Source organism: Taudactylus pleione, unplaced genomic scaffold (assembly GCF_031769625.1).
Source record: "Taudactylus pleione unplaced genomic scaffold, aTauple2 ptg000138l, whole genome shotgun sequence".
Taxonomy (NCBI): Eukaryota; Metazoa; Chordata; class Amphibia; order Anura; family Myobatrachidae; genus Taudactylus; species Taudactylus pleione.
In genome coordinates, this window is record NW_028284540.1 from 4,875,521 (window position 1) to 4,898,463 (window position 22,943).

At 41.9% G+C, this 22,943-nt stretch overlaps 1 protein-coding gene across 1 annotated transcript in view; it reads right to left on the reverse strand.

Annotated features, from left to right (window-relative positions):
• The window catches only part of CNTNAP5 (contactin associated protein family member 5), a 621,635-nt gene that overhangs the window by 143,098 nt on the left and 455,594 nt on the right, over window positions 1-22,943 (reverse strand). The window contains exon 13 of the mRNA XM_088473678.1: window positions 7,638-7,838. Within this exon, the coding sequence (XP_088329804.1) occupies window positions 7,638-7,838 (201 nt within the window). The remainder of the gene's footprint in view (window positions 1-7,637; window positions 7,839-22,943) is intronic.

Genomic DNA, 22,943 nt, shown 5'->3' on the forward strand with positions numbered 1-22,943 from the left:
TTTTGGGGGGAAATCGGGCGTGTTCATACCACAAATTTGACTGGTTTTTTTAACTAGAAATGAATGCACCATCAACTGAAATTGGAAGAACTTTTCATTCACTTTAGCATAATTTGGGAATTTACCATTATTTGTTTTGCTGTATTCGGCCATATTAGCAGCCAAATCGGGTACTAAATAGAAGTAGCAAATGCTGCAAGTTTCCATCAAACATACACTGATCAGTGTGATTTGTGTATGTTTAACATTGGAAACAGTGTTGTAAGGGTCAATTTTTAAAAAAGTGACCTAGGTCCCCACACAAAAAGCATAACCAGGTCCGGACTGATCAGCCACTCCTGGTACTTAAAATTCCCAGGAAAAAAAGTGCAGGATTCCCCTGTAATTTATAAACCAGCACCTGGATGCAAGGCCAGTCCTGGTTTTAAATATAGGGGGTAAAAAAATGTGTAGGGTCCCCTATATTTAAAACCAGCATCAGACCCAAACTGTCCAGGGTGTAATGCCACAGCCAGGATCACCAGCCCTATCACTGGGTCACCAGGGCCAAAGCATTAACACCCCAAGACGGTCGGCCCAAGTCAGGGATCTCAGGGGAGGTGGGGACCCCCCAAGAAGGGGTCCCCCCTCTCCCAAAACCCCGGGATTAGGCTGAAGCCCGGGGCTATTCCTCGCACTCCTGGGCTGTGGGTATGGGCAGGGCCGCCATCAGGGGGGGACTGCTAGGCCTGGAGTCCCAGGCCCGGATACTCGGGTGGCCCGCCCGCTACCACCCCCCTGCTGCTGCACAATAGTGACTGCCTGCCCACTCCTGTCACCTCGATAGTGAGTGACAGGCCCGGCCTGGGGCCCACTCCTAACAGAGAGCCACCCACTACTAACCTCCGCCACCATACAATATGTACCCAGCCACTGGCATCGTCCTGCTCTGCCTCCTACCTAAGCAGCAATAAAGTTTTGCTTGTGACTCTGAGCCGGCGCAGCCTGACGTCATGACGTTGCAACGCTGATTGAGAAAGGAGCTGGGACGCTGCGTGTGCGTGTGGTGTGAGGACTGAAGAGCCGGAGCAGCCAGAACAGAAGGAGCGAGGTTAGTAAGGTAAGTGATTCTTCTTGCATTATTGCAGCATGTCAGGTGTTGCAGATGTGGGGAGTGCAACTGGCTAGGTGGCTGTTTTGTTATTTGGTTACTTTCTCACAGCCAGTGGGGAAGGGGGGATGTGGGGTGGGGGAGCAGGGGAAGGGAGGCTTGAGTGTGGGTTGGGGGGGGGGCCTGCCTATTTTGTTAGTCCCAGGCCCCACAATTCCTGATGGCAGCCCTGGGTATGGGGGTACTAATGTGGTATATTTAAAAAAAACTATTGTTTAATAATGTGCAAAAACAAAAGAGTAGGTTGTGCAAATAGATCACAGCAGAGGATTTGATAAATATTTTTAATAATCCATTATCAGCAATACATGCCCAATATCTCATAATAAATTCCCTAATTTGGAATAAAATAATACAGTATTAAATAAGAGCATATATTAAATACACATAAAGTGCACATATATGAGATATTGGCCATGTATTGCTGATTATGGATTATTACAAATATTTATCAAATCCTCTGCTGTGATCTATTAGCGCAACCTACTCTTTTGTTTTTGTATATCTATTTTGTAATAGGGTTGGCAATACCTCTTTGTAGGTGTGCAGCTGTGTATTATAGTAAAGAATAATCTATTCATATACCCGGATTGGCGCCTGGGTTATTTGTTTTCGTATACTGATAATGTGGTCCAATTTATCAGGATTCAATTTGGTATTAACAATCCTGGATACCTCATAAACGATGCAATGAGCAAAACTGAGTTGCAGAAGCTTAGCATATACTATCAGTAAATTAAACATTGCTCTCTTGCTGGGATTCAATCGCAGCTGAGAAAATCAAGTTTTGCTATTTACGTTCACATCAGCCTAAACTAACCAGCCAGAGATTGCATGAAATATTTTTTTAATGAGATCTGCATTCCCGGTTCTAAGTCTGAAGAGAATGAGGAGAAAACACCTCATTACATAGTGACTTGTATCATTACATCTTCCATCCTTAATGAGGCTTCACAGACTCTGCAGTCACTTGAAAACTATCAAGAAAGATGCAAAGTTTTTGTAAGCAATGTCTGAAGTGCTGTAGTTAAATGTCAGAGACAATGAGAAGTGTACAGCTGATTTACAGACTTTGATACAAATAACCCATTTGTTGTTTAAAATGTTTACATCAAAACCGGTATAAAACATTAGACAAGAGTGAAGACAATGTATTTGCTTAAAGGGCATATGTTTGGCTCTAAACTTTGCGGAAAGGTCTAACATTTAATGGGGAACTCCAACTTCAGAGAATCATATTCTCTCTGCAAGTGTTTTACTTTCATTGTCCGTATTGTCCATAGACAGCAGATAAACTCAGAATTATGCACTGCGTACAATTGTATCTACACAATTGATGTATCTAAGGTCAAAATTTAGCAAATGTACCTGGACAACTAGAATTCTCTAAAGGCGGAGTTCCCCTGCATTCATGTATTCATGTCCTCAGGGACCCTACCATCACCTACATCAGAGAGACAATTCAAGAGCATTTTCCTTGTCCTTGTAATAATATTTTCATGAAAGGACAACTTCAAATTCCACCAAAATATTTCAGTGCAAAAGTCACACTGATTCACTGGTGCTAGAATGCTGAATTTACAGAAAAACTTTATGAATTATTTTCAATTCTCTCTGAAGAACTAACTCAGGGGAAATGTATGAAACCTTCTAAAGAGAACAAATGGAGAATTGCCCATAGCAACAGATCAACTTCTATCTATCTTTTGTTTAGTACATTCTATGAATGGGTAGGGGTAGATTTACTACAGTGCAGGTTTTCAGAAGGGGAGATGTTGCCCATAGCAAACAATCAGATTCTAGCTATTATCTTCTAGAAGGTGCTAGGAAAATGTAAAGTAGAACCTGACTGGTTGCTATGGGCAACATCTCCACTTCTAAAAGCCACACTTACCCTGTAGCATCTGATTGGTTGCTACAGGAAACTTCATCACTTGCCCTCTTCAGATGGTTTAAAACATCTCAGCATACAGGGCTTATTTATCAACATTATTTCCCCGTTTCACATTATTTCAATATCACATAAATTTATTAAAGGGCGTTTGGAGTAGTTTTAATGAAAAACTACTCCAATCCCTTCAATTTGCATATTTTTAGTATGCAGATTGCATTTCCCATACTTCTAATGGGAAATGTGATCTGCCTGAAATTTGCTAAAAATAAATTGTAATATAATACCACGGAAAGCTCTGTGGTAATAATGTCATCTTCAGATGGTGTTATCAGGGCTTTCCCGACTCCACTCCACTCTGAAAGGCAGACCAGAGCTGGGAGCTGGCCCCTGTGATCAGCTTTGTGGTCTAAATAGATCACAAGGTGATCACTGTAAGAAAATGTTTTTAAAAAAAACCCCACATACCTGCATCCAGGCATCTGGTGAACGGTGATCAGTGAGCTCTCTACTCTGGTCAGCTGGTCGCTGGGCTCCTGCACTCACTGTCACCCTGGTCAGCTGTGCTGTAAAACTGCATTTCAGTTTACAGCACAAATCAGCTGACCAGGGTTACAGAGCAGGAGCCTAACGACCAGCTGACCGGAGGAGAGAGCTCACCGATCACTGAGTAGGTACGTGCAAGTAGAGGGGAAAGGTGGGTGGGGGTTTAGTGCTAGACGGCGGCAGCACATGTGCCAAGACACTCTCTCTATATTTTTGCAAAAAATACAGTAAGAAGAGTGCAGTAAGGAATAGCAGGGACAGAGCTTTATCACGTGCATGCAATATTTGATACATTCTTGTGATATATTTATATATCGCATTGCGATATTGGGTGAATTTATCATGGCCAATCTGCATCTGAGATTCGGATTACGATAAATATGCACCTAAAACAGAAAGAACCAATTCACCAAATAGACATTCATTTCTGGAACATTGCGGTACAACCTCAATTTCACCAGGTATACTATGGTACTGTGTGTATGTACTATGTATGCTCTCACATAATAGTTAGGGCAGCAGAGACAGTGTAATGGTTAGCGTTACAGCCTCACAGCACTGAGGTCGTGGATTCGATTCCCACCACGGCCCTGTGCGGAGTTTGTATATTCTCCCTGTGCTTGCGTGAGTTTCCTCCGGGTACTCCGGTTTCCTCCCACACTCCAAAAATATACTGGTAGGTTAATTGGCTCCCAACACAAATTAACCCTAGTGTGTATTTGTGTGCGCATGTGATAGGGAATATAGGCCCTCATTCAGAGCCGTACGCTCTGAGCAAAGCGCACGCTCTGAATGAGGGCCGCCCTCCATATTTATGGAGCGTCCTCCTGGACGCTCGTATAGCTGTGGGTCACCACCCACAGCCTATACGAGCGTGCAGTTTGATGGCCGCGATGGTCTTGACCATCGCAACCATCGCCACTGCGAGCCGGAGCCTGCGGTTGAGGTTTTCAACCGCAAGGCCCGGAGTGATTTTGGCTCTATCAGAGCCAAAATCACTCCCACTGACATCACTAGTGATGTCAGTGGGCCGGCTTCTGACGGTAGGCGTTCCCTTGGGAACGCCTCCGTCAGGGAGGCACGCCCCCTGGCACGCCCACCAAAGGGGGCGTGCTGTCATTCAACATCGACAGCACGCCCCCTTTGATCAGACACAACGAGCGAAGGAAAGTCCTTCGCTCGTCGCGTCTGGCGCATGCGCACGATGGAGCTCCCGCCATCGTGCGCATGCGCAGTGCACAACATCGACCCACTTGCGAGCCGCTTGCGAGTGGGTCTGAATCAGGCCCATAGATTGTAAGCTCCAATGGGGCAGGGACTGATGTGAATGGCCAAATATTCTCTGTAAAGCGCTTTTGGAATATGTGTGCGCTATATAAATAACTGGTAATAAAATAAATAGTTAATCAAATTAGGAAGAATCCAAAAAGAAATGTAAACAGCCTACAGTGCCGATCAAACAGCGTGCAAGACTACATCAGATATTTCTCACCTTACACTCCTATGGATGTGATTGTAATGTGTGTGTGCAGTGGGGTTATTATGTATTATTTTCCTGTATACCAAAAATTTTATTGCTCTCTACATCTTCTGAGAAATACTGGGAGGTTATTTTTTGTCTGAAACTGATGTGTTGGTGAAATACTATTAACTGTCAATCTGTGCAGCTCTTGGAAATGAAAACCTCATTCTTGGCTAATTATCATCAGGATTCAAACTGAGGATAGAGTCTGAGGAAGGTGGAGAAATGCGTGTTCTCTGTGGAAAGATTTTATAAAGAGAGAAGGAGAGGATTTGCCCTGGGACTGTTAGGACAATGGAGCCTGCATCAGTCTTCCTAGTAATAGATGTTATTATTATGTATTTATATATATATTTAGCACCAACATATTCCATTGCACTTTACAATTGGGCAACAAAACAGTAATAACAGAAGATTGGGGAATAACGGACAGAAAAATAGGTAAAGGGCCCTGCTCTCAAGTGTATAATCTACAGGGAAATAAGGATAGATACGTGCTACATATTGTAAATAGTCAATCATTATTCTTTTACAGTCTAATTGGAATTAATTTGAAATGACGTTTTAGGAGTAGGACATTGTTCATCATCTATACAATGCTCATGTTACATTACTTGAGAAAACTATTTTAACCAGTGACTGCTGGGAACAATGCACCAGATCATCCTCATTAACAAGACATAATTTAGCCTCACTTTGTTTCTCTGTATATAATGCTTGGAAAACTCACATTACACTGCAGTCATCTCCAATTGCTGATTGCACCACTGGGATGCTCTATTATTATGTACCAGAGTAGTCTCTCTAAAAATGAATCAGCTGTGCATATAGTGATATTATTAGTAGCATAAATATATAAATATGCTGTGGATCTGTGACCATAACTCCTGGCAAGCAGTGAAGTAATCATAGCTCATTGTTTGGCAGTAAAAAATAAATATGGGTCTGGAAAAGGAGAATGAGCATAGAGGAAGAAAACAAACAAATAGCAGGAGATGCTAAGGATAGAAATAGCAGGAGATACTAAGGTAAGAATTATACAATATCAAAAACAGACTTCATTGAATACATTGAATAAAGTGAGGTGTTAACAGACAGATAGTTGGGAGATCAGGTGTGACATGGCCCCTTCTATGTGACATCAAGATGTCACATGTGTGTGGCTGTCGCCAAGACCAGTAAATTGAGCACCCGATGACTCCATGCAAGCCATATACAGGTACCAAAGGGGCAACTACAATGTTGCTCCCTTGGCCTTGTGCCCAGAGTGGCTGCACCACTCGCACACTTCTAGTTAAGGCCCTAGGGAAAACTGTACTGTGTTATCAAATAAAAAGTAACACAACGAAAAAAAATTCTCTTCACAGGATTTGGGAACAAATGTTCAATTTCGATTTTTTTTTTTACTTTCTTGTTTTTTACTGTGTAAGGGGAGCGCAAACAGAGCCAGAGAATATTACAGGATGAAAGTATCATAGTACCTAGATGTAATTTGTGAACAAAGCATCTCTCATACAGGGGGAAACAGAAATCTATACAGTTTCCTTCTACAACAAGTGATCTAAATAATCCTTCCAAACTGTTGTTTGCTTGGGTTTTTTTTTAATATAAGAATAAACAGACACAACTGTACCCGTATTTAAGCTATATCCCTATGCACATGCCAAGTAAATAATTCACATATAAACAACAATGTGGATTTTGTAGGGAGGCAAAAAACAAAACAGTATTCTAATGGAAACCCATCCACAAATGAGAAGGAGAGAACAATTTATTCAGCACCTAATGCTCTCTCCTACTCAGCCCACTTCTGTTCTGTACAGAAGCAGAGAGGTGACATGTAGAGAAGGCATGCATGGAAGCCAGCACTCTAGTGGGACAGACTAATATAGCTTCTACTGTAAAGGTGCCCATCCACTAGAAGACATGGAAACGACTCCACAATTACGACATTGCAATCGTGCAGTCTTTTGTAAGTCTGTGATTAGCCTGCACTGAACGATCAGTCATTCAGTGCAGGTTCATCAATCATCCGCAAACATGCTCAACCTGACGTTATCGTCAGGTTGACCAGCATGTTTGCACGATAATAGATGTCTAAACGACCAGCGGGCATGCGCATCGCTGGTCGTTTTAGATATTTTTGCAAAGATTTGCAAACGATTTATGAACGATTGAACGATCATTATCGTTCAATCGCTCAACTTATTCGTCTAGTGGATGGGCACCTTCAGTTGTCAGATAGACCTATGCTGTGTCTTGAGATGGCTTTCTCTACATGTGACCGCTCTACTGCAGAATGGAAGAGGCCTAAATGAGACAGAATAAGTTGAATAATAGAAGAACATTTTTAAATTTCAACATTGTGCATATGGTATTATTCTATAAAGCAAAGTAATACTAGACAGGTACATTTCAATCTTACTATAAAAAAAGTATTGGCACTGTAGCAATAAGGAAAGCAGCTTATGAGAAAAAGAGATGAAAAGAGTAGGAAATATAATGGTACGTGAAGCCTTTTCACTTACTAGGAGAATTCAGCAGCCGGGAATGTCTACAATGATAAGTCACCTCTTGTTCACAGTACTCCGCGTTGTTGATCATGACTTCTAACTGTTCTGGACTGGCACTGTAGTTAAATGACATGGAGTATGGTCTCCCCGAAAATGAACCATGCACAGGAGTTAGCTCTGTGATGTTGTGCTGAACAATGGTCCAGATTTTCTCATCTGTTGGGAATATTTAATAACAAATCCACATTAAATTTTCTGTGGAAACATAAACACCTATATTCATTAACAATACCAGAAGTTCATAAAAACATTATATTTCCTGCTTGGCCCACTCCTAAACTGTTTATTTGTTTATTCTCACAGCTTAACCAAAAGCAACCAGCAAGGTCGGACTGGCCCATAGGGGAACAAGAAACATACCTGGTGGGCCCCACTGCTTGAAGGTCTCACCTCTTCCTCTAATGCCATGGTCTCTTATGGCTGGCAAAGCCTCTGTGAGGGTTGGTCACAACCACCATGGTGACTGGCCAAACTCCTTTAGCATGGGTCCCTATCACTTCATTCCAACATCTCAACCCTAACCTTCCCACCGCAGTCCAACACTAATGTATATATTGCAGTCCAACCCTAACCTTCACACCATATCCCAAACCTAATTTTTCTACCACAGCCTAATTCTAACCTTCCCACAACAGCTCAATACTAATCTTCCCATCCAACTCTAATATTGATATACAGTAGATAAACTCTAATTTTAAACCTAAACAAAATTCCAGAATCTAACATTAGTCTTCAAGCCAGTAACTAACAAAAGCAACAGGGAGCATTGTGAGCAACCACAATCATTATTACTATCGCTAAGCAATATTCCCATAGGGAAACTTCTCACATGTGTTTTTAACTGAAGGCAAATTATTATTTTCAAATTAGGTTTCATTTCTGGAATCCTGCTGGTTACGTGAGGAAGAATGTTATCATAATTTCTAATAGTTCCATATTTCAGCTTCCTTGTACCTCAAACACATGCCGAGCGGTAAGATCATACATTCTAAAACATTACACTTTTTTAAGTTTGAGAACTTTAAAAACATCATCATTATATTAACAATCAAAAACATAAAGAGACGATTTTCTATGCAAGAAAATATTATATTTAAATTAAATTGCAAATATTTTCAATCTATATGAATAATAAAAAGTAGGTTTCAAATTATTTTGCATACTTATATTTTGCATAGTTATAAAGATCAGTTATGTGTCTCAATGACTTGCAAACCAATCAGAAATATAGTGGGATACTGACTGACAAAGGTCCCAGGTTCCAACAGAATGTCTCCATTTTGACCCAAATAGGTATAAATTCAAATGACTAGGGAACCTATAAGGTAAAAAGAATAAAAGTATGTATACTGTACACTACTGTTGATACTAAAGACTCAAAATTAAGTTATTTCTAAGTTGCCTTATGATACACCAATAGAATGCACCGTCCAGTGATTTTCTTCTAATGGTTCTCAAAGGAGTACAGTAATGGAACTATTCATTTTTTATGTATAATGTTTATTTCTTAGAACTAGTTACAAAATCAAGAACAAATCAGTGAATTATTTTCAGAAATGAATAAGATAAGCAACTGAAGCAATGGTGGAACTCCCGGAGCCAATGGAAGCATTGTCCTTAGGAAGAGTCCTAGAGACTTGAAACGCATTGTCAGTATTTGTACTTACCTGTTTATACCTGGCTGGTTAACCAGTCAAGATTTGGTAGGATCTTGCCTAAGAGAGCCCCTGACATTGGATTGGAAGTGAGGAGGGAAGTTTCCGGAGCCACCCATACTGAAACCTTCTTCTTTGCTCCTTTGTTAAGGACTGTCACAGTATGGTTCCATTTGCACTGTTATTATGATACTGCATATAATTTTGTGTGTTGTTTATTATGTCTTTTTGGGTATATTTATTGGAGAAAAATCTCAACCCTATCCCCACATTCTTGACTATAAAGAGAAGCTGGTGTCATTTTTTCTATGGACATGAAATAAGAGAACTGGTAAATTTGTAAGTGGAAATATGTGTGGAACTCACTTTTGAGGAAAGTTCTAGTTAATTTTAATTTCTAATTATTATGTGTTTGGTAAAGTACTGTAGTAGTGCCTTGAATGTGTTCACATTTTTGAAATTTCAATGGAAGTATTGGCCTCCAGGCACCAGCTTTAAGGGGGGCACCAAGGAGCAGGTTAGATGACAGGGGTCACAAGGAGCACAGCTGTAATGGTCCCTGAGGTTCCATGCTCACAGATAAATCTATTACCACTGACTGTGCCCTGCTGATCACTGTAGTGGCGCAGGCATAGGGTAAAGATAGATTAATCTGTGGGGTCCAGGGAGCTGCTGTTGCTTCATCTTCTGGTACTGGCAGTGGCTGATGCAATAAAGTTTTCTTTGTTTATTGCACTGAAGAGCATGTGACATCATGACATCATGCCATGCTGCTGAAAGGCAATGGACATGTAAAGCAAAATGGAGCAGGAAAGATGACACAAAATATGTAAGTGTCTTTAGGCTGGAGCCAAAGGGATGTCAGAGTTAGAGAGACACTGCTGGGCTGAAGAAACACTGCAGGGCTGAGAGACTGAGGGGTGTTGGAGAGAGAGAAAAGGGATCTGGAGAGACATTGGGGAACTGGAGGGACAGATGGGAGCTGGCTGGAGCTGGAAAGACACCTGGCGCTGGGAAAACACTGGGGCACTGGATCTGGAGGAACACAGAAGAATGAGGCTGGAGACAGGGGGGATGAAACTGAAGAGAACTGAGGGAGAAGTGGCTAGAGACTTGGGTGGATTGGGCTGCCAGGAAAGTTTCTGCTGGGCCGGTCCCATGAACCCCACTGCTGAGCTGGCTGACACTGCTAGCCTGGCCGACACTGCCTGCCAGATGCCACGCTTCCAGAAGTTCCCAGCTCCACCATCACTGTGCGGTGTCCCCTTCCTCAGCTTCCACCGCCCACTGCCAGCCACCCTGTCTCTGTGGGATGGTCGGGGCTGGCTCATTCCCTGAGGCTTGCGGAGACAAGGTGGACCCTGCATGGATGAGAGATAGGGGTATATGCAGCTGTGCCTGGGACAGAGTAGGACCCAGAGGAGCGAGATATGGGTGGCATGGAGCTTTCTTAACACACTCACTCTGGTGGCTGTGTGAGGCTGCTGTCAGCGCTGAGAGAGTGTCGACAGCCAGGACCCATGAGTTAAAGTGATCTGACTGAGGTGACCCCAGTGTGGATGTGATTCTTGTTCAGCTTCTTCCCGGGAGTCCTTTCCATCACCATCCTGCCCACTTATTCCCACCACTACAACCAACCTACCCCCTGCCAAGGGTCAACGTGTGTGTTTTTTCCTGTGGTGGCAAATGTGTTTTATTATATTTTTTTGTGGGGGTCAATTTGTTTTATTTTTTTCTGTGGGGGCTAATGTGTTTTTTTTCCTGTTGGATGTCAATGTATGTGTTTTTTTCCTGTGGGAGTCAATGGGTTTTACTTTTTTGTGGGGGCCAATGTATTTTTATTTTTTCCCTGTGGGGGCCAATGTGTTTTATTTTTTCCTGTTGGGGCTAAGGTGTTTTTTTATGTGGGGGCCAATGTGTGTGTTTTTTCCAGTGGGAGCCAAAGTGTTTTATTTTTTTCTTGTGCATTGTTTTTCATCTGTGCATGAGTCTGAAAAACACCACGCATGCGTCCCGATGATGTTTGTACAGAGTTGCAGTATGGATTCAATGCATGCTTCGAGAAGTGTATTAGAAATGTGTTGGGAATTCATGGGTGGTTACAGGGGGTTGGCTATAGAGATGCTGAATTGCTCACATTAGAGGCCATGGATGACCTGTACCTAGCCTAGACCTGGTGAAAGTTGCAATGGTGTGACCAATGGTGGCAACTAAAGATACACAAAGCATAATTGCAGGGTCTGTAGACACTGACAGTGGGAGTCTCAGTCATTGCATATTCGGAACATGGCTGTACACCAAGGAAAGACATTGTAGCGGCATTAGCCTAAAGTCAAAGACACAACTTCAGAAAAGGATGCAAGAAAGGCCGCAACTGTGTCCAACTCAGAATCAAACTCTATGGGAAGGGATCTCACCCCCCTTGACAGATCCCACCCCTCAACAGATCCCGCCCCCCATTGTGGCTGCTTCCATAAATTTCCCTGGCTGGTTTTCTATCCCAATCCACCCCTGGCTGGATATTATCCACAACTGGCAGGATTACTGGCACATTGCTTCCTTTTTGCCACCTCAGCTATGCTACTGCAAATGCTGGAGCCATCCGGGGTGGGGGAGGGGAAACATTAACTATTTAGCTTCGGGATGCCTGTTATGAACTTACTCCTCTGGTCTTAAGACCAGTTCATAGTATAGATTATTCTATAAAACTTTATGTGAGCATCAGTACCCTTTTTACTGAGTGCTGGTATATTTTTTGTTCAGAGAAAACAAGAACCGGCACCATTCCTGTTACATTTCCCAGTATATGACATACAAAAAGTACTTTACTTGCATGTTAAGGCAGGGTCTGTGATTTTGCCACACTGGGGTGTGTCTTTGTGGTTGGTAAATTTGGCATCTTTAATTTCTGCAATGACCACCAATGGCCGACTCTGCTCATTATGACTGACAGAAGGGCAGTATGTACACCCACATAAGGTCCGTCTGAACAGCTATTTGACCTTCCCTTCAGACCTCGGACCTCAGCTCTGGGCCCCATAGCAGCTGTATCCCTTTCTCCTATGGTAGCTACGCCTATAATCAGAGGGCTGAACAAATGTCATTTGCATGAGACATTTTATGTATTTGTTTCTTTTTTTAGATATTTATTTATTAATATTTGTTATATTAATATTTCTATTAATAAAATAAATTTTTCATTTTATAAAATCCTAGCAATCACATTTATTTATTAACTGTCTCAAAATACTTAGAGAGTCAGTGTGTACTTATTTTATAGTTGTACTTTTTTACTAAAATGTACACATTAGCTAGGAATTGCCCGTTCCAACTATAAATCTTTCGGCATATTTTAAATCTGTACCACCTGCCAAGGTGTAAATTGCTACTTTGTTTGCATTATTTGGTCCTAATTCTGAATCAGATCCAGAGCAATCTCCCTGACCCCCTGAAGAGTCTAGCAACTTAACTGACTACACCTTACCCCCATTATGTAGCCATATATATATATATATATATATATATATATATATTGTATATAATACATATATACACTACCTGCTTTAGATCTCATTTACATTTGGATGTGGATCAACTGACACAACTCTCAAATGTAGCAGCAGACATGCACTTTATTGCAGGGCTCATAGGTGTTGCTTTCACAATCTCGCTGAAATGTTTTTCTAAAAGTATGGCCCCAAAGAAATATGCGTACTGTAAATACCAACCATAATATTATCAGACATTCTGTAGCCTGAATTTATTATGAAATGGGAAACATGTAAGATATTAATAGTTGAATATGACCATTATTTCCACACCACCGTACCCATAATTATAGATGTCTTTGAAACACTGATGTTGACTGTTTTCATAAAATGTGCAACTTCCAAGCTAGTATCTAAATATAGAGTGTCAGTGTGTATGCTGACTGTACACTTGGAGTTGGCGTATATCCTGAACTGATGGCTTTTACCAGAATTGGTGGCTTTTACCAGGGACCCCACAAAGAGAATTTGGAATTCGCTGCACTCAGGGCCCAATTCAGGTTGGTTTGCAAGGCTGCGTTTGCACGCACCTGCTCGCTGCGAAAATATGCTGCCGTCAGTCAGCGAAAACATTAGTAACATTGAGGAACTTCGAACCCATACACACAGTTGTGGTTGACCATGACTTGCTGCACAAATTGCTAAACTTCCTATCACCATCTAGATCTCTGGCTACCTATAAAATCACAGTGGCTTACTTATGCACGTCCCTGTAATGGCATTCAAACGCACAGGCAAGCCTGCGTTCGCCCAACCACGCCCAACCATATATCAAAATGGTCACTTCCTGTCAATCTATGTGTAATGGGACTGCGTGCTTACTGCGATCGCTTCCCGATCGCAGTGGTTCGCGCAAGTGCAGAATGCAAACATCGGCCAGCTGCGTGCGAACGCAGCCTTGCAAACCAATCTAAATCAGGCCCTCAATACGTATGTTGCAGCCCTCAGTCTGGGTTCCAATGTACGTACTGGTGGTATGAAGGGAACTGAGAGCAGGCAGAGGCTTGTTGCCATGGAGCAAACTGGAGTATAGTTGCCAGGAAAAGGATCAGAACCAGGCGGGCAAATTGGGACCAGGGAATGAGCAGAATCAGATCAAGGAATAGCCAAAGTCAATACAAGGAATAACTGGAAGCAGTACCAAGGGTTAACCAGAATTAGGTCAGTTAAAATAGTCATGGTCAGAACCAGGAATCACTATAAACTTACACAGGTAATAAATGCTGGAGCTAGGTAGGGAACCTAATACTCTGGCACTTGACAGTGCTCAGTGACTCCCCTATATTGGAAGGTGATTACATTTGGCACATTCCCCTTAAATTAGCAGCGCGTGCACCCCTATGGTAGCCATGACAGCCAGCAGCCAGACCCACCCCATAATGCAGAGAAGAAGCCAGCAGGAGGCGGACCACTGGCCGTGACTACATGACTGCGGCGTGTGCTGGCGGCCACATGTCCGCAGCTGGATCGCAACAGCTACAGGAGAGCTGCTCTGCCAGACCCGGCAAATGAGCTTTGGGCTCCGACGTGCTATGACATTTTATGTGGATATTGTATATTGTATAATGACATTACATACATTAAAAAATAATTAAAATAATGTCTTACCAATCTTAAATTTTTGACATATATTTGCTTATACTAGACATTTTCTGTTATGTTTTACATATGATTGTATGTGATTTGGCTAAATGCAAAAATGTACTGTAAGCACTTAGTGTTGAACATCGGCCATCAATAACATTGGTTCCAGTATATCTAGATCCGGACAGCCCTGAAATGGCCTCAGTTATTAGATAATATGTTTGCAAGTCACAGCCAGCAAGGTGAGGATGTCTTCTGCAATAATCAACACAAGGGCCTCCATGGCAATCTCAGGCTTGTCAATCACACCAGACTATTTCTTGGGTTACCATTTATATTAAGCACAAAAAAAGAGCTCCCAGCCTGGAGAGCACTAAAAATTACTCTTCCCAGCAAGTTCAATAAATCTCTTTGCAGCAAGCTGTGCTTGAATGAAAAAATAAATCCCCTTCCTTTGTGATATTGTACAGTGGGCATCACTTATGGAAGTTGTTACCTATCACAATATGTGCAGAATTCTGCAAAGTAACGTAAACGCTGTTGTAACACTTCTAGTCATCTAGCAAGCAGCTGGCATATTTCCTAGATGGATAGTTCAAATAGAAAATAGACAATCTTGTTGCTACTCCAAAGTTTATAAATACCTAAAATAAACAGTGTCTCTCTACATATATAGCTACATTTGTGCCATATATTTAGCCTCAGACAAGATATTTCATAATATGGTTCCTTCAGATACACACGGGCACGGCTATACCTCTCAATTGCTCAGCATGAAATGTTTGGTGTGTCACATACATGTAAATCCACCCAGCACTTCTCAGGTTGCCAGAAATTCAGTTTTAGGTCCTGATTCAGAGTTGTTTGCGTAAAACTCTGATGGTTGCTAATTGCCGCATGTGATGGATCTGTACTGCTCAGTGTCTGAGATAAAGGTCACAGTGCCCCCTAAGATGCAGCAGGATTGACATGTTGAGGCCATTTGGGGCAGGGAAGGGGTGGTGATAGCCAGTGTCTGCATCTTCTGATGCAGCTTTCACTGACCCCGGCTGTTTGAATTTCATGCGCATTCTGAGTAATTTGGTAGTTACTCAGGTGGCCGATGTACACGCAAGTGATTAGATGGCTGTGTCCTTGGATGCAGCATCGGATCACAGAAGCTGGCAGTAAGCCTCTATTTACACAAGACTCCTCCTGCGGCATTATCATATTATTGCACATGCGCTCCATAAAAAGTTGCAGCGGCTTTGCAATAACGAACAACTCTGAACCGGGCCCTTACAGTAGTTATCTTACTACTGTTTCCTGTATTAGGGAATTTTTTTGTCCGGGTTGCTAGTACATAGTATCCAGGTTCTCCTCTTCTGCTCCCATATTGTCCTCATTCCTCATTGTCATCTATTAATTCTGCCAGTGATACCCTTGTGCCTCAGGACCTGATTCAGAGGTGGACACTAATGCAATGGCGACTGTATCTTTGGATGCAGAGTGACTGCGTCTTTATGCTAATGCCACAGCTGATGGAATTTGTACAGAGAAGCCCACCAACTGTGGCTCTAAACCGCTGCTTTGCCGAAAGAATTCCAAACTGTCACCATCAGTCACACCATCGGACATTACAGTGTAACTGCGAAAAAATACACAATCTCTTACTGCAACATGCAGGCGTTTGACCAGCGGTAACCATCAAGGCACATGCACAGTGCAATTCGGACGCATGTGCAGTACGAAAGATCAGACAGCTGTGCAAACATCTGCGCTGTATCCACCTCTGAATCGGGACCTCACTGTAATCTATTCATTCTGTCAGTGACAATCTCATATCCCATCTTCATCTGTTCCTGACCTTCTTCTCTAGTACTTACACAGAAGTTGCAAATAGTGTGGTGTCAGAAACAAAGTCCATTTCCCTTCAGGGGTTCCCAGGTGTACAAAGATGTCCACTTCTCATACGGAGTGACAGAGGAGTCTGTCATATGGGGCACTGATGGTCCATCTACCCTGTCGCTTGTCCTTGTTGTATGTTACTTTACAAACACAGTTGAACTGCAGCCTTAACACGCCTGCTGCCCAAATCCTAGCAGCTGTCTGTTTGCTGCAGATGTTCTCTAGTTATGTAATTTGGCTATCAGAGACAGTATGGGGATGAGCTGGGCAGTGGGAGGAGCAGGGGCGGATTGGGAATTCAAAGTGGCCCTGGAAAACTCTGCTAAAGCGGCCCGATGGGCCAAAAAGGGGTGTGGCCTTGTAAGAAATTACATGCGTGCAAGCCATTCTCCCCACATTTTCGGCATGCTGGGGGCATACACACCACTCTGGAAGCAGATGGGCATGCCCCAGTCCCTCCCTACAGTGAATTAATAGAGCGAGCATGTGATATTTTGTTACCTATATGATTTCTCTGCAACTAGGAACCACTGAAGAAATTGATCCTCTTTAGACAGGCAGTTTCTTGAGTCGGTATTCACTATTCATGTAGAAGATCACATGGTCCAAAAGCCAACTGTTTGCGTAGGAATAAAGCCAATGTCATCATTATGCCACAGATGGTGTCTTACTGAAGATTACTGTTCTCCAGCCTTTTCTTGTACCAGTGGTCCCACCCGTGTGTCTCCAGCACCATCCCCCTGTGTGTATCCCTAGCACCATCCCCTAGAGTGTCTCCAGCACCACCCCCCTGTGTGTCTCCCTAGCACCATCTCCTGGTGTGTCTCCCCAGCACCAGCCCCCCTTTGTGTCTTTCCAGCACCATCCCCGTGTGTCACTTCAAAACCATCCCGATGTGTCACTTCAAAACCATCCCCATGTGTCTCCCTAGCATCATTCCCATGTGTGTCTCTACCACCAACCCACTGTGTCTCCAACACCATCCCGCTATTTCTCTCTAATCACTGGGTCTTTCAACCACCATCCCCCTTTGTCCCCAGTACCATCTCCTCTTTGCTCCCAGTGCCATCTCCTGTGCCCCCAGAGTCATCTCCTCTGTGCCCCCAGTAACCTCTCCTCTGTGTCTATCGCTCTATCTCCTCTCCCCAACCTCCATCTGTGTCTATCTGACCCCATTCCCCTGTGTCTACAGCAGTAAGTAATACTTACCATACCTGTCTTCTGTCTGTGTTCCTCTTCATGGCTCTTCTCATTGGCGGCACATTGCAGCTTCCACATGTATGAGCCAGCTGCTGCCTCCTGGAACTCTGAGCATACTGTAGTACAGGCATTGGTCAGGCAGAGGCCATGGGAGGGGGTCAGAGACAGGAGACAGTGATGCATAGTATCTGCTTGGGGCTGTGTGTGACTGTGATTAGCCCCCAGAGTGCGAGACACTGTTATTTGCCCTCGTCAGTGTGACAGTGTGTAAGTGGACCCTGGTCAGTGTGAGAGTGGCCGCTGATCAGTGCGACAGTGTGTGTGGCCCTTTGTCAGTATGATAGTGTGTGTGTTCCCAGGCAGGTGACAGGATGACGCTGGGAGCTTTAGCAATCATGGCCACCATGTACATGTCCTGACCGGTAAACCTGATGCTGAGGGCTGCCACCTGCTGTCTGGCCTGTGTGCAGTGATGAATCAACCCACAGTGCAAAAGGTGGTGAAGACGCAGTGACTGTTGCTGCAAGGGGAGGTTTGGACACATGGCTCCTTGTCCTACCCCAGCCCCGGCAATAACGCTGGCTGCTGCAGGATTAGCTGTCCTGGCCATTGGGTGAGTAACACGCTGCGGGGCTGTAGAAGGGGGTGGGGCTAGCAGTCAGACTCCAGTACTAGGAGATGATTGGCATCCACTAGTAGAGGTTAGTATACAATCAGGAAGGGATGGGCTGGGCTGATCGGAGAAGCACAGCCATAGGTGGCTGATCCCTGGCGAGGGATCAGCCACCATCAACAAAACAATGTCAGCCTTAGTCAAAGATCCAGACTCCAGAGCCAGTTTACAATCAGCGCTGGCCGAGTCACGTATTTCTTTTTTTTTCAATTGATAATTGATTCCAACGGCCCTAAAACGGTCTGGCCCACCGGGGAAACTCCCCATGAGCTCTACCTCCAATCCGCTCCTGGGGAGGAGTGACCCCCCCAGAATAAGTAGCTTCAGGTTGCAGTTATGCCTCGCCTTGGTGGTTATTGCTACAGAGCTTGGAGTGACAGACAGCAAGTAAGTTCTTATTTTATATAGATTGACAAATCAGGGAGGATGGGGAACATCCCTTATCAAGTCCCTGTGCACTCCTATGCTGGTAAATACCTGCATCACACCTTAGTAGTCACTAATCACACTGACTGAAATTCAGCCATTACATCCTTACAAATTATTGATAGGATGGGTCTGGAAATGGTCCATCTAGCTCACATCAGGAAGCACTCACGGGACATACCTCCAAAAGAGAAGTACACCAAACTTCTAGCTCTCTAGAACAACCCATTTCATTAAATATATTCAGTATTTGCCCTAAAATACTACTTTTTGCATAAACATACGTCTTAAATTTATCTTTAGGGTAGCCAAAACTCTCATACACATGGCTTTTTTTTCAATGTGAACTGTTTTTTATACTGCAGATAGTTGGCACAGAAATAAGCTTTCCATCTGAAATGCAATGATTGGGAGGAAAATACATCTTATTATAGGAATAGGATGAGACCCGATCTCTGGCAGCTCCAAATGAGTGCAAAGTTCAATTCATTTTGATGAGAGGAAATGACTGCACATCCTTTCTGCAAAACTCCTTTATCTCATTCCATAATTTCACTCATTAAAATAAAATCTAGTTTTGCACATCTCCTGAAAAATAGGTGTACCAACCAACTCTTCGGTCTATGCCAATTGTAATCTTCCACAAAGCTGGTTTCTTGCTCTGCAAATTCATACGCATTAATGGACATCTACAGTATGTTCACCAGCATGTATCAAGGCACTTGGCACCATCAAATAATTCTGCACCACATTTAAGCCTTTTTGTACATCATAAATGAGTTTCAGAGAATGTAAAATACCATAATATTTCAAAGTAATGTAACACCATGACAGTGAAATATAAAAAAGTAATTCTTATAAGATTCTGTGCAACATATTCTGAAAGTACAGGGGTCTGTTAAGAAACAGTAGTCGGGACTCGACAACTTCAAAAGACTTTGTTATCATGAAAGACCAAGGTAACATTAATTCTGCTGCCTTTATGGCTTGGACTTTGTGTCAGTTATTTCATCTCCCTATAAGAGGAAATTGTAAAATTCTAATTTTATCTAAAAAAAGAAGAAAAGGTTTATATAGTACCAGCAAAAGTGACCTGTCTGTTGACCGGTGAGAAATATTATTAATAACAAAATATTGAACAATGCACTGCATTTGTACCTACATGTTTATAGGCTGCAATATGTTTATTAATAATAATAATAATAATAATAATAATAATAATAATAATAATAATAATATTAATGATAATAATGCAAACAAAATTATTTAAAAATTATTTGCTCACCTGAATATGGCAAATAATAAATGAAAGATATTAAGGAATCATGTTAAAATGGGTAGTGATATTTATTTAATCTTTTGGTGCCACCAATATATGCTCCCAATGCTGGGAGAAGAGGAGTAAGACAGAGATTCAGGGGAGGGATGAGAGAAGAAAGCTTTCCCCCATGCATTTTCCTGAAATTCTAACATCACTTGCCTCAATAGATGGTGAAAACAAAATCAATAATAATTGAATATGAAAGCCTGTTCTGTGCTAGATACTGTACATTCGAAAACATTTCACTTTTTGATAACAATTGCAGTGTTTTTTTATTATTTTTAAGTTTCAAAATATTAATTGAGAATATTTGCGATAATTAAGCTGTAAATGTTTTAATGCTTATAGTGAAAAAATAATTGACACGAAAATCATGCATAAAATGCACTTTTCGCAATACTTTAATGAAAAAGCCTTGATACTGTACATTTGCCCCTATATGAGTACAAATGTGTGTGTTATGGAAAATTAGTTTAATTGTATGCTTTTATGTATTGGAGGGTTCCAAGGATATATTTACTAATTGTTGGTTTTGGATTTTGGGTTAGACTTCTGGTGATTATGCAATCAGTCAAAGCCTAAACCAATGGGAAACTGCAGAATAACAAAATTTTAGAATAGAATAGAAGATCAGCTCATCATTGATGTTTTTCACATTACAAGTATAGACACCCCCTTTTTACTAAACGTCAACTTTAGAAACCGACACAAAAATGAAGAGAACTCGCCAAAATAAATTAAATGGTTGTGACAGGCAAGATAATTCTCTTATGGAGGAAATACTATTTTATTAATTTATTAGTGAAAAAATATTGTTTAATTTTATTAAGAGAGAAATAATATTTATTAATTAAATTAATGGGACAATATTAAGTAATTATTTGTTTGTACTTAAAAAAGCTTTTAATGATAGTCCAAGCATTAAGTATTTTATAAGGTGGGTATCATTTATATAACCTAAAATAATAAACAATTTGCCATCATTAAAATACTTCATCATTATTCCTCTCTTTTTCATTGTCCAGATATTGTAGATGCATAGGTTTTACATTGTTTTTTTTTATGGTTTTATGCGGGTTTGCTTAAAATCCCATTATAAAAACATCCATAAAACTGAATGTGATTTACAAAACCTCATTAAAACAGCTTAATAGTAAATACATTGGTTTGGTGCTTCAATTTCCCGGCGATGTGCAGGGGTTTCAAAACCCCTGAAAAACCAACACTAAGTAGATGTCCCCCTCAGAGCGCAAGAAGCATTCTAACCTAAAGGCTTTAAAGATTTTGCTAAATAAATGTCAATAATGTTAATACTGTATTGGAAATCTGCCTTAACATTAACCAGTATTATACTCTTAGTACCAGTTGGTAAAGCAATGACTTAAGGTCTGAGATGTTAATTGCATTTTCCCAGGAGTTGGTTCTGTGAATAATACTGGCTCATTTGCATGTTGTCAAATGGAAGTACGTGAAAACTCTCTGTTTCATTGTTCCAATGAGAATGTAGGAAACAGCAGCTATATCTTTTTATATGACAGTTTCCCACATATGAAGTCAATTAATCGTGTGTGTTACATTAAAGAAGATCATGGAGTAATAAATGGGTGCCTAAATCTATAACTGTTAACAAGTTTGTGTTATTTTACCAAACAATCTTTCTTTACCTTTCCAGTGAGGAATTCTTACCACTTATTCATGGTATCATATGCAAAATAAAGGCCACAAAATCCTCACACTAGAGATTTCTGTGAAGTCAGCAACAAAGCAGACTGGTGGTCTTGACAATGTCAAGTCATCCAGCCCAGAGTGCTACACTAGGGACATCTTATCATACGATACACTTAAAGATTAGACAAGACAGCTCACATTATGTGTTTCTTATAGATTGTATATTTTCTTATTATGACATGGTGCACCTTCATTGGCATTGTGGCACTGCCCATTGCAAACAACGATGGTCAATTTTGTAAAAACAGGACGGAACTGTATATGCTTAAGGACCATGTCCGAAGTGTGTGCTGGTGCAGTTGTTAAACAGCAGCTTATATACTGCATTAAAATAAACTAACTTACGGCCTGGTTCACTACCGATCACAACTGCAATTGCAATAGCAATTATGCACACAGTTCAACTGCGATAGTTTGCTAATCCATTGCGATCCCTATGCCACCGCAGCACAACACAAGGACGCCCACTTTACCTTACACACATCCATAATATTTAGCAATACTGTGAAACCATCGGTAGAACCGAGCACCATTGCAGCCTCACACACACTTGCACAAGCTCAAACCTTTTTCTGAAGTTTCTAACTTCATCGCACGCTATGAGAACTCAAGCTACGTAAGGCATCACAGTGGATAATGGATGCAAGCCCCTGCAACGGCATTCATAGGCATTGGCATGCCTGCGTTTCTCTTACCACCCCCCTGTCATCACCCACAAATGGCGCTTCCTGTCAATCACACTGCAATAGGTCTGCGTGGTCTCTGCGATCGCAGTCCCAATCGCAATGGCTGCTTCGTGCACGCGTATTGCGATGCATGCGCAGTACGCAACAATTGCGTGCATATTAGCAGTTGCAATCCAAGCTGAATCAGGCCCTTAGACATCAGCAACGTTTCCAAGCCATAAAGGATTTGCTCACATGTGATGTCAATTATTTCATGGGCAAGATTAGCATAAAACACATACGGCCTGATTGTGAGTCAGACTCAGATCCATATACCACAGCAAATAGTGAGTTTTAGCAAACTGTGCAAGCGCAGAAGCAAATTTACTATGTTTTGCGCATCTCCAGGCAATTTTGAGTTGGATCGATGTTGTCTGCATCTCTCCTTGCATGAATGGTTGTTTCTGGGTAGCAACTAGGCAGCAATGTTACTGTCAAGAAATCCATCTTGGGGGAGTGTACTGGTAGTGTTGTGGACATGTAGCTAGAATTCCAAGCTATTCTGAGGCACATG